We start from the raw sequence: 12,500 nt of genomic DNA, 5'->3' as shown, positions 1-12,500 counted from the left end.
TTAAGCAGTTCCTGCCATTACAGAAACCATGTTGGTTGGAAATACGAAGACTATTTCTTTCCAAGTTAGTGAGTTAGTCAGGATCTCACTAATCTCTCAAATAATTTGTTGATATGAGAGGCAAGTGAGATCGGTCGGCAATTCACTTCGAGTGATTTGTTTCCCTTTTAGAAAACTGGCACAATCAACTGCGATAGAACATTAACAAGAATATAGTCAGTACCAAGTGATTTCCTCTAGAGCAGGGATTCTCAAACATTTTTCATACATGTACTCCTTTGATTACTATTTTATTCTGGTGGACCCCATAACCGTTCGAGGTTTAAAAACTAGATTTATAGATATTTCCTTCAAGATTCCTATTTTGTTTTTCACACATCAACTTGTGTAGGTTGAACTATGTAAAATATCAGAGAAAGAAACCAAGTTGTTTTTTGTTGCAATACATACTAATACATACATTTAAAGCAACATTGTTTTGAAGGGCCTCTTGAAATAATATTGTGGATCCCCATTTTACCATATAGTTGCGTGGACCCCCAAAAGTCTTATATGGAACTTCAGGGACTATATGGACCGCAGTTAAGAACTACTGCTCTAGAGAATAGCTAGAGGGGATACAAGTTGACGTCGACGCTCTTTTAGCGCAGCAACAAAACACCACCACCACCATCATCACCACATTCACCATTGACATCGTCGTTCTTCCTTCTTCCTCCACTAGATTTCCTCGTTCTGTCACCAAGGGAGAGACTCAGCTACACCCGTCACCAGCTTCAGTTACTCAACGGAATATTTGAGAGACTTCGCTACCCAAACAGCATCCAGAAACAGATCATTGCCAGACGAGTCGGCATCAACCGAGAACAGGTGAAGGTGAGACAGTTTTACCTTAGAGCGTTTGTTATTAGTTTCATTTAGCCCCAGGTCAAGTGTGAGCGAGAAGATCTATAAAGGCAACAGGCTGATGTCCAGATATTCATGATGTTATTATCGTTGTTTAGCCCCAGATAAGGTCTGTAGGCTGTTGTTATTTAGCCATAGGTCACGCTTGGCTGTGAAAATGTGATTTGCTGTATGAAGAATGTAAGTCATTGTTTAGCCCCGGTTAAGTCTGTATAGAAACCGAATGTATGGACCTTGTAAGCTGCTGCTGTTGTTGTTGTTGTTGTTGTTTTGACCCAGGTCAAGACTGAGTAAGATGAAGCTACAAAGGCGGTGAGCTAGTAGAATCGTTAGCACACCGAGCGAAATGCTTAGCGGTATTTCGTCTGCCGCCACGTTCGGAGTTCAAATTCCGCCGAGGTCGACTTTACCTTTCATTCTTTCGGGGTCGATTAAATAAGTACCAGTTACGCACTGGGGTCGATGTAATCGACTTGATCCCTTTGTCTGTCCTTGTTTGTCCCCTCTATGTTTAGCCCCTTGTGGGTAGTAAAGAAATAAGAAACGTTAGCACGCCGGGCGAAATGCTTAGCGGTATTTCGTCTGCGTTACGTTGTGAGTTCAAATTCCGCCGAGGTCGACTTTGCCTTTCATCCTTTCGGGATCGATAAATTAAGTACCAGTTACGCACTGGGGTCGATGTAATCGACTTAATACCTATGTCTGTCCTTGTTTGTCCCCTCTGTGTTTAGCCCCTTGTGGGTAATAAAGAAATAGGTATTTCGTCTGCCGTTACGCCTGTCAGTTACGCACTAGGGTCGATATAATCGACTTAACTTGTTTGTCTGTCCTCGTTTGTCCTCTCTGTGTTTAGCCCCTTGTAGGTAGTAAAGAAATAGGTATTTCATTTGCCGCTACGTTCTGAGTTCAAATTCCGCCGAGGTCGACTTTTCTTTTCATCCTTTCGGGGTCGATTAAATAAGTACCAGTTACGCACTGGGGTCGATATAATCGACTTAATCCGTTTGTCTGTCCTTGTTTGTCCTCTCTGTGTTTGGCCCCTTGTGGGTAGTAAAGAAATAGGTATTTCGTCTGCCGCTACGTTCTGAGTTCAAATTGCGCCAAGGTCGACTTTGCCTTTCATTCTTTCGGGGTCGATAAATTAAGTACCAGTTGCATACTGTTGTCGGTCTAATCGACAGGCCTCCTCCCCCAAAATTTCGGGCCTTTGTGCTTAGAGTAGAAAAGAATATTGTTAAGACAATGGCCTTGGTTGTTGTTGTTGCTGTGGCGTCTTCCGTCTTTGTTACTGTTGGCTTAGATTTTGTTATTTTTATTTTTCCCTAGTCCAGGTCAGACCTGACTGAACAGGTGTAGGACGAAAGGCATTTCAGATTTGACCTCGCATTTTTTCAGACGATATGAATTTAGGACAAGCTTATGTAGTGTGTCATTCATTTCTTAAGACAGTCACATATGGCCTGAAAGCGATTTGGCTGCTGTTTCTAGTGGGTTATGTGACGACATAGCAGCCACCTCGTTGAATCATAGCTGTGGTTGTTGTCACGGGCGCGATGAGATAACGGTAAAGTGAAATGGAATAACAAAATTGGATCTCCAAGAGTTTATCTTTTATTTTTCGATATTTGTTAAATCTAAGGCTGCAAGCTGGCAGAACCGTTGGCATGCCGGGTAAAATGCTTAGCAGCATTTCGTTCGTCTTTACTTTCTGAGTTTAAATTCCTCCGAGGTCGACTTTGCCTTTCATCCTTTCAAGGTCAATAAAATAGGTACTAGTTGAACATTGGGGTCGGTATAATCGACTTACCCTTCCCCCCAAGTTGCTGGCTTTGTGCCAAAATTTGAAATCTACATTTGTTAACTCTATAGCATGGAACTGTATAAGCCAACAAGGGAACCACTGAGTGAACAAATAACATGCCAGAAATCGTAGCCGAGTCACATCTAACCGTTTAAAAAAAAAGGACATATTGGCTATCTGATATTAAAAAAAAAGTCGGATGTTCATTGGAATGTATTTGATGACACAATTGCTGTACCAGTGGTGACCTTGTATTAAACGACAGAACTGTTTTTCTCTTTTGCGATTTTTCAGGTTTGGTTCCAGAATCGACGCCGGAAAGAAGTTGTCGGGAAACAGAAAATGTCTGCCGAACGTAGAGTTGACAAAATCTGTAAAGAATCGCCGACACCTTCTCAAAGTGGTTCAACACATCTTTCCTCTTCATCTCAACCAAAATCAATAGAAACTCGGCTCATTCCGACTGTAGTTTTGACAAGCATTATGTACGAACTGGAGCGGTTTAACAACGATGAATGTGGCGGACATAAGACGCACTTTAAACAATCTAAGGGAGGAAACAACTCTATGATAACAGACGATAATAAAAAATCAGGCGATTTTGAAATAGCAGACGATAAGACGAGAAAAGAGCTTTTCAAAATGAGAGATACAAGGGAAGATCAATATATCAAAACAAATTTACCGAAATTTTCGTGTAACTCACGCAATCAGAATAAAAGAAAGGTTTTACAATCTAATAAATCTTCCAAAAATAACATTTTCATTAGCGACTACGATATCAGATCACCACCAAATCAAATTACACCAACAGCAATCTTTACACTCAGGGACGATGACCGCTCAAAGCAACGAAACATGGGCACCAGTGGTTGGATATTTCCACAATTAGAAAGCGGTTTAACAAGTTCTATCGACATACACAGCAATCAGCGAATCAACAATTCTTTAACAAATTCACAGAGCTTCGCAAAATTACCTTCTCCAGGTCTCTACGGGAGAGATTATTTGACATCATTTCACCCAGGTACTCCTCTGGATTCGAACGACATCAGTGTAGTTTCTTTCTCTACTAGCGATTACTGTCCTGATCAGAGGGCTATGTTTCCCGTGGTAGATTCTTCTACGTTAAATGAGAGATACGAGAATCGACTTATCAAATTCCACCAAGTAAACTTTACTGATATTCGTAGTCCGGCAACATCTCAGCAATCATATGGATCACCACACATTATTCAGAATATAAATGCCTTTCCATTTTCTTATAACAGAGATTTTTAACAATCCCAGCTTGTGATGGCACTAAAACACTACTGTACGCTGTTACAATAAAAACACTTTAAAACCTACTATCCAGTTGTTGTTGCTGCTTCTATTGTCTTCGTTATTGCAATTAATTTGCAATTTTTATTGATTACACACACACACACACACACACACACACACACACACACACACACGCACACACACATTGTGTTATGCCTATACAGTGTAAATCAGAATTAAAACATATTTGAAAGCTTCACTGTGAGTAAAATAAGAATTTAAGCATGTTCTTACTTTGCTACTAATTTGCGGGGAAAATTAGGGAAGGAGTCTCCTGACTCTAGAAGAAGAACACTTCTGGAAGCTTCTCCCAGAACGTGTTTTTTTCTGCAGATGTTGATTTGCAACATTTTAAACGGAAAATTAAGGGCATCATGCTGGGGTTTCTAATTTAGAATAGGAGCCAAGTAGTGGCTTGTGTCTGCAATTAGTGAATGTTAATTGAAATGATTCTACACTATGTCAAGTATTGGCTTTAAAGGTATCTATCAACAACTTGAGGATTTTAAATGTAGCGACCTTAGCCCCAGTTGAGTTGCTAAAGGCATGAGTTAAAATCATCATTTGCATTATGTAAAGCAAATAACGAACAAACTCCTCTTTATCAGTCTTTTTATAAGGAAGATGATGTGATGATCAATTACATTCTTAATGATTCTAGCGGCATAGATGCTGTAAATACACAGGTTAGTATCGAACCCGGAATTAGTTTAAAGTAAACTTATGTCAGCAGTACCTCAGCATTTTTGCTCCAACTATTGTGTCATTCAGATATCTAATATGAGCAAATAAGTCAATGAATCCTAAGACGCAGTGTTGTTATCGATTAAAGTCGATTATAAATACGACTGATATTTCATTATACTTAAAATTATGAAAGGCAAATCCGACAGCGTCACAATCGTCCTACCACTCTTTCATCATAACAATAATAAGCATCTCGTAAAGTCACACATTTTTGACAAGTTCTTATTTTATCGTCAACCGAATTATGAAAGGTAAAATCGATCTCGGTGATATTTCATCTTTTTCTTTTACTTCTTCGAAATTGATAAAATAATTCCCAAACCAACCTCGGATCGATTTAATTGCCTGTTTTCCAAAATATGTGACCTTGGGATAATATTAGAAATCTTCGGTATAATCAGTAGAATCGCATGAAAAACCCTGCTGTTCTGCGTTCAAATTCCGCTAGGGTCAACTTGACATTTCATCTTCCAAGATCGATAAAATACTAGGATAATTTAGTGGACCACACCCACTCTCCAAATTTGTGACCGTATACCTTTGTAAGAAATGATTATAATTCTTAGGAAAAAGCTGGTGGATTGCAAAACTAATTAAGCATTAGATAAAATATTTCGTTTCATCGGGTTTAGTTACATTAATTTAATTTCTAAGTTCGAAAACCACCGTTGTCAACTTTGCTTTTCATCCTACTGCGATCGATAAAATATACCGCACCTGCGATGTACTGAGGGTTATTATAGACTTTCTTCTCAAATTTGCGGTCTTGTGCCTACGTAAGAAATAACTTTAGGGTGGTTGATTGGCCGAATCGTAACAACGTTGGACCAAATGTCTCTGCTATTTGTTCTGGCGTTTTACGTTCTGAGTTCAAATCTTCTCGAAGTCATCTTTGACTTTCATTCCTCTAGGCTCGACAGAATAAAGTACCAGTCAAATATTGAACTCGGTGATATCGACTTACACTCGTCTCCATATTTCTTTAGGCCTTGCGCCTATATTATGAACTATTAACAAAGGTTGTGGTTTCACAGAATCCTCAGCGCACCGGAACGAAACATCCTTTTTGCTATTCATTCCGGTTCTTTATGTTGCAATTCGAATCTTACTGAGGTCGTCGTAAATTTTCATTCACTGGGTTTGATAAAATAAAATGTATCAGTCAAGCATTCGAGTCAATGGTATCGAATGCTTATAAAGGTATAATGGTATAAAGGCGGCGAGCTGGCAGAAACGTTAGCACACCGGGCGAAATGCTTAGCGGTATTTCGTCTGCCGCTACATTCTGAGTTCAAATTCCGCCGAGGTCGACTTTACCTTTCATCCTTTCGGGGTCGATTAAATAAGTACCAGTTACGCACTGGGGTCGATGTAATCGACTTAATCCGTGTGTCTATCCTTGTTTGTCGCCTCTGTGTTTAGCCCCTTGTGGGTAGTAAAGAAATAGGTATCGACTAACTCTCACTTCCTAAAACTGTTGGCCTTGTGTTTATGTGAGAAACAGTTACGACGGATGACAAATAAAAAATTAAAAAAAGGCATTCCTTCGATATAACTCGACAAAATCAAAACATTTCACTTCGGATATTTCCGTGGGTTGTGGAGTATAGATATAACGAAATTATACCAGCAATGTCTCATTTTAAACTTGAAGAAAAAAAAGCCTTGCATATTTGTTCTTACCTGTTTCAAGTGTGTAAGTAAAATCGCAAATTTCCAAGCAGAAAACAGAATTGAACTGTCATTTGCTTCCACGGAAATAACCGGTCATATGTTTTGATTTTGTCGAGTTATATCGAAAGAATGCCAAAAAAAAAAAAAAGAACTATATTACTAATTGTTGATGTTGTTTAGTCAGTGTCAAACCAACCAGAACAAACCCATGATCAATGCCATTCTTGCTATGACCAGGTCATCTCTTTCACACTTAGTAACCTTGGACTACATTATCCAATATAACGTCCTGTGTTAAAATAAAATGAATAAATAAAAGAGAAAGTACTATATGTTTTGAAAAGATATGGTTGCTATTTCTAGGAGTTCGAGCGACCACGTAGAGGCTTTGTCATTGGTTCAGTGAGTGAAATAAAATAACAACAGCAAACTTCCATTTTATTCTCACAAACACGTGAATCTGTAAACACGTGACTGTCTGAACAGCGCGAGACCACCAGTATGTTCTCCGACTCAAATGGCTCTTACACGGCGTTCTGTATTAGCTGTTTCGTTTCTTAACCCATGTTTCATTTCACCAAATGGCTATACTTTAGCATTTCGTTCGTAAAGGCCGGACTGGTAAGCTACGCGATTGTTTTTATTATTATTACTGTTGTTGTTGATGTTCTACTAATTTAAGCCCCTGGCCAATCCTGATCGAGGAAATACACTCTAGAAAGTCTTTCACGCAGATAGGGTCATTACATCTTTATTTGTTTTAGTCTTTATTTTTCAGCCATAATGTATCACACTTTTTAAAATGGTAGCGTGTGATTGATATTGTGGCTGAAGATTGCCCCATCATGATTATCATCGTCATCGTCGTTGTCGTCGTCGACAGCGTGGGTGTTGTTGTTGTGAGTAGAATCCGATCTAGAAGAAGAATGATACGATACAGATTTTACCTTATTCTGTTGAGTCGGACAGACAGAAAAGATAAAAGTTGTTAACGTGAAGTTGTGAATATTGGAAGCAACGTCCATTCTATTCACACGGACCCAAACACATATCCATTTATAACACACGCGCATATATATATATATATATATATATATATATATATATATATATAATATATATATATATATATATATATATATATATATAGATATAATACATTGTTCAAATTAACAGAAACCTAAGGCGAAGACAGGTGAAGGAGTAACAAGCAGGTGTATTAGTTTATATATTATATATATGTAGTGAATGCAGTGCTTTCTCTCACCTTGTCGAAGCACTGACACGTCCTGCACTCACGGATTTCCAGATCGAAAAGGGCGCAATCTTCCCCTGCCTGTGCACACGTCACCTGCGTGCCCTTCCTCTTCCGGTCAGCTCCCAAGTTCCAGTCAACTCCCCAGCCGCTGACGTCATCCCACAATATATACACACACATATATTATATAATATGATACATACACACACAAACACAAGTTGTTGATGTCCAGATAAGAATGAACATCCTTGGTTAGACAACACCGTGTAAATCTATGTTGAAAGATATTCCAGTCACGATCATCTCTCTTTTGCAATATAGAAAGTATTACATTGACAGTGTTTTTCTGGTTTGGAAACAGTAGAACGACATTTAAGGGAGATTTAACTATTATTTTTAGTAGATTGAATAATCATGTAGGCACTCCCTCGTTGATTATACAAACCTGGCTGCATGGTTGAAAAATCTGATCAGAAATGGAGTAATTCCGGGTTCGATATTGGAATTCATTGCTTAAGTGTACCCGTTTGTATAACCAAATTTGTAGCAAATGTTGATTCATTAGAAGAACAATGAATGAGCGGAATAAAACAAAATCAAGACAACAAATGTCTGTGTTATTGACTGCAAAATATGCAGATGGACTCGAAGGAAGTGCTGGTATTCCGAACACACATTGCAATAATGAAAGAACGTCCTGGCCTTATGGAATGATCTACATTAGCGAAGAAGTCATGGTTGTTGAGTTGACTGTAAAGTGGGAAGTTGCAAGGATAATACGAGGCGGTCACATAGACAGTAGGGCGTGGATTATAAAATGGATCTTTTCCCTTTCAACGGCAGATCGAGAAATTAATTTTTTGTAACTAAACACTTTCAAACTTCGGACACTGGTAGAATGTGTCATACAAAACATCTTTTATTCTTAATGTTGTTGAGAAAAGTTTCTATTTTCAAAGTTATTTCGTGCTAAAGTAGTCGTATTTCGGTAATTTCAACCAATCAATGACGTGTATTCAGCTGAATAAAATTACTACCGTTGTTTGTCAACAACAACTATCGGCAGTGTATATTTCGTTTGTCACTGTTATTTGTGACATCGTTTGTGCGTTTGTACTGTTTTTAGCTTTAGGGTTTTAAGGTTAGGGTTTTAGAGTTAGGGTTTTAGAGTTAGGGTTAGGGTTTTAGAGTTAGGGTTAGGGTTTTAGGGTTGGGGTTTTAGGGTTAGAGTTAGGGGTTTAGAGTTAGGGTTAGGATTAGGGTTTTAGAGTTAGGGTTAGGGTTTTAGAGTTAGGGTTAAGGTTGGGGTTTTAGGGTTTTAGAAATTGGAGGGGGAGGGTGGCAAAAAAGTCTTTCCGAAAATAGTAGCTGAAAAACAGGAAAAAAAAAACAAACTAAAAGCAGTAGAAATGCACGAACGATTATGGTGGTGCTATGAAGTAAACATGCTTCAGATACACTTGTTTATTCATACAAACGTAAATGAGATGAAAATATGTCATAAATAACAGTGACAAACGAAATATACACCGCCGGAAGTTGTTGTTGACAAAAAACAGCAGTAATTTTATTCAGCTGAATACACGCCATTGATTGGTTAAAATTACCGAAATAACTTTGAAAATAGAAACTTTTCTCAACAACATTAAGAGTAAATGATATTTTATATGACACATCCTACCAGTGTCCGAAGTTTGAAAGTGTTTATTTGCAAAAAATTAATTTCTCGATCTGTCGTTCAAAGGGTAAAGATCCTATAAAATAATATAGGGAATCGTGGGAGATATGATAGTGGCAGTGAGAAGTGATTCGAGTAGAGATGGTTTGTGGTGGACTTGAAGTTAAATGCACAATGTCCTTCCATCTGGTTGCATTGGAAATCGGAATGATAGAGAGAAGTGATACGGAAACTGGATAGGAGAAAGATAAAATATTTCATTATCAATGTGATGGAAGAACGTGAGAGAAATGATAGAAATCAGAGAAATGAACAAATATTAAGCGAATAGTAAAAAGAAAAAGTTGCTACATGATCCGAATGGTCACCGCAGTACTCGATTTCCTGCTGTGATTGCATGGATAATGGAGGTAAGATGTGTGCCATAGTGAGGGCGAAAAAGAACCCTGACATTCTCTGGTAGCATCAATATTTCTCAGCACCGTTGAAGTTTTGTATTGTCGGAACGTTATTAAATTGTTATCTGTCGTCAGCTTATGAAGAGTGACCCTCACTACAAGCTGTGTGCATATTATATATACTACAGATGCAGATATACACTCACACAAATACCACACAATAGACTTCTTGCACTTCAACATTTCAATCATTCATCATGTTGGATCACTGAACTCAACATGTTTTTTCCATTTCCTCTCTTTATTTGCTCTTATTCCTTCTGTCGAAGAGCGCAGGCTCGAAACGTAAAAGACTTTTCCATTTTCCCATAGCATCAAACTAATACACTTGCTTGTTGTTCCTACATTCGTCTTCGTCTTTGTTTTTCTATAAATTTGAACTATATATATATAGAAAAATAATCAACAATAAAGTTAATCGAAATTAATCATCAGGCCATAAAGTACAGAGTTACGAGGGGATAATCAATAAATATTCTAGAAGCTCCATCTCAAGAAAATAAAGATTTACTCTGGAGTTTAATGAGGATGCAAGTTGGTTAGAAGATATCTGGCCTGCAGCATACGAGACGAGACCTTTGATTAGAAAAGCAAAAGAAAAAGAATGATTGCTGAACACTGATGCTAAAACACTTCAGTTATTAACCCGTACTAAAGCTTTTCATGTCAACAGTAACATATACCATATCTACTTCAGACAACATGGCGGCAGACGTAAAGTGAAATAAACATTAGAGAAGCTTTGAGAGGGAGGAGCTACGGAAAACTGTTGGAGCTACGGAAAACTGTTGGAGCTACATAAAAATATTGGTGGCTTTTCTCTTGGCGGTGACTAAAGCTACCGCAATGTTTGAAACCCTTCCGTATCGTCAGCAAATGTCTCTGAGTAACAAGTTTTGCTCCTTAACCTGTTCGCTTCGCCTATGTCAACGAAGACTGAATTAACTTTTGCCTGTAGAAAGTTTCCATTTGCTGTGTTTTGTTGACCACAACCACTTTGAACTGGTTCCAGCTCTCACAGATATCTTCTTGGTGGCTTTCTTCAGCTGTCTGGCTTCCGAAACAATCTTTTGTAGGAAATAGAGCACTGATTTTTCTGGCTCTACATACAACTTTAGAAACGACTGAGGATTGTGCTCACATTTCTATGATATCTACTAACTACCAAATATTTAAGTGTATCTGTGCATAGAGTTTGCATACATGATGCTCCTCGGATAGTATTCTCTGATTGAAGATCAGACACACATCCAAAGAAGCTGCACATCTCAACCGCTGCATAGTCATCTGAAGAAAACTGAATGCACATCAACAGAAGTTTATGCGTAACTATATTGCTAGAAAACTCCAGATGACAGCAATACTGATTCCCAAAGTAGACTATCTCGGATTAGCAGCTAGTATATTAGCTTTTACTTCGGAAAGTACGATGTCACTTCGGAAAGTATGATTTTGTGATGCAGATGTAAGAGATAATGAAATAGCTGGCGCAGCAAAAAAATTAGGAATAGAGGTAAACCACATCTATACAGCAAACGATGTAGTTTCTGTGGGATTAACACTGAGAATGTCACACACGATATCTAACGATCTGAGAATGTCTCCACAATGTTATTTATGCGGGAAGCATGCTGTCGTTGGCCAGAACATTCTACAATGCCATCCGTAACAAGGATAACCATGAAGATACAATTATAAGAAGGTATGGTGTTGTGTAGGACATAACAACTCATACTATCAAATAATACTGGTGGAGTGTTCCAATGAAGACATCAGCAAAATGGAAGTATAATAGGCCAGACATAGTGATCGGAGTCTTTCTTTACATGCATCTACTTCCTTTTCTGCTCTTTGAATTCTTGAATACCATCAACTCTTCGACCATTGTTCTCTCTGCTTTGAGAGCGCCTGTCTCATGTCAACACTTTACAAAGTCAAATACCTGGTATATCCCTTACTCTCTTACATTCATCGCATACTCATGACACCGTTGCAGAAACCAATTTTTGTGGATCTCTCAACTCTCTACATCAGCTGGTTTCCTCTCTTGATCTCAAACTCTTTATTGCTCACAATATATTACTCGTATATTCCATTTCAGTCTCTATCAATTGTTATATACTCGACGAACACTGAGGAATTCCTGGGGTAGATCCAGCGAGAGTTACGTAAATACTGTGGATGACATCAGGTAGCCAGAGACAGTGAACGTGCTTCACCATCTTACTACGAGGTACATACCCAATGCTTAAATAATTATATATATATATATATATATTATATGTGTGCGTGTCTATGTATGTACGTATGTATATATGTGTATATATGGATATACATATATATAAATATATTTATATGTGTGTAGTTATATATATTTATGAGTATACATATATAAGTGTGTGTATATATATGTATATATATATATATATATATATATATATATATATGTATATATAATATATATATATATATATATATATATATATATACATAAAAGGTGCAATGTGTAAATTGTTGCCATTTCGCACATGCGCATTGTTTGCTTTTGATTTTGTCAACTACACAGTACACAGTATAGTAGGGTCAGTTGGGTACCGTCTGTGAGAGAACCAGCACCATGACGCAATTCAACCTACCAGAAATTTGGAAACG

At 37.9% G+C, this 12,500-nt stretch overlaps 1 protein-coding gene and 1 long non-coding RNA gene across 2 annotated transcripts in view; both read left to right on the top strand.

Moving 5' to 3' along the window:
* LOC115213166 (homeobox protein Mix.2-like) overlaps positions 1-3,988 on the top strand; it is a 5,978-nt gene extending 1,990 nt beyond the window's left edge. The window contains exons 2-3 of the mRNA XM_029782101.2: positions 725-876; positions 3,002-3,988. Of these exons, the coding sequence (XP_029637961.2) occupies positions 725-876; positions 3,002-3,988 (1,139 nt within the window). The remainder of the gene's footprint in view (positions 1-724; positions 877-3,001) is intronic.
* Positions 3,989-6,968: 2,980 nt separating this feature from the next.
* Positions 6,969-12,500, top strand: part of LOC118763847 — an 11,479-nt gene continuing 5,947 nt past the window's right edge. Inside the window, exon 1 of the long non-coding RNA XR_004999592.1 lies at positions 6,969-7,075. This is a non-coding gene — a long non-coding RNA (uncharacterized LOC118763847). The remainder of the gene's footprint in view (positions 7,076-12,500) is intronic.

Source organism: Octopus sinensis, linkage group LG6 (assembly GCF_006345805.1).
Source record: "Octopus sinensis linkage group LG6, ASM634580v1, whole genome shotgun sequence".
Classification (NCBI taxonomy): domain Eukaryota; kingdom Metazoa; phylum Mollusca; class Cephalopoda; order Octopoda; family Octopodidae; genus Octopus; species Octopus sinensis.
This window is presented reverse-complemented; position numbering and strand designations above follow the sequence as displayed.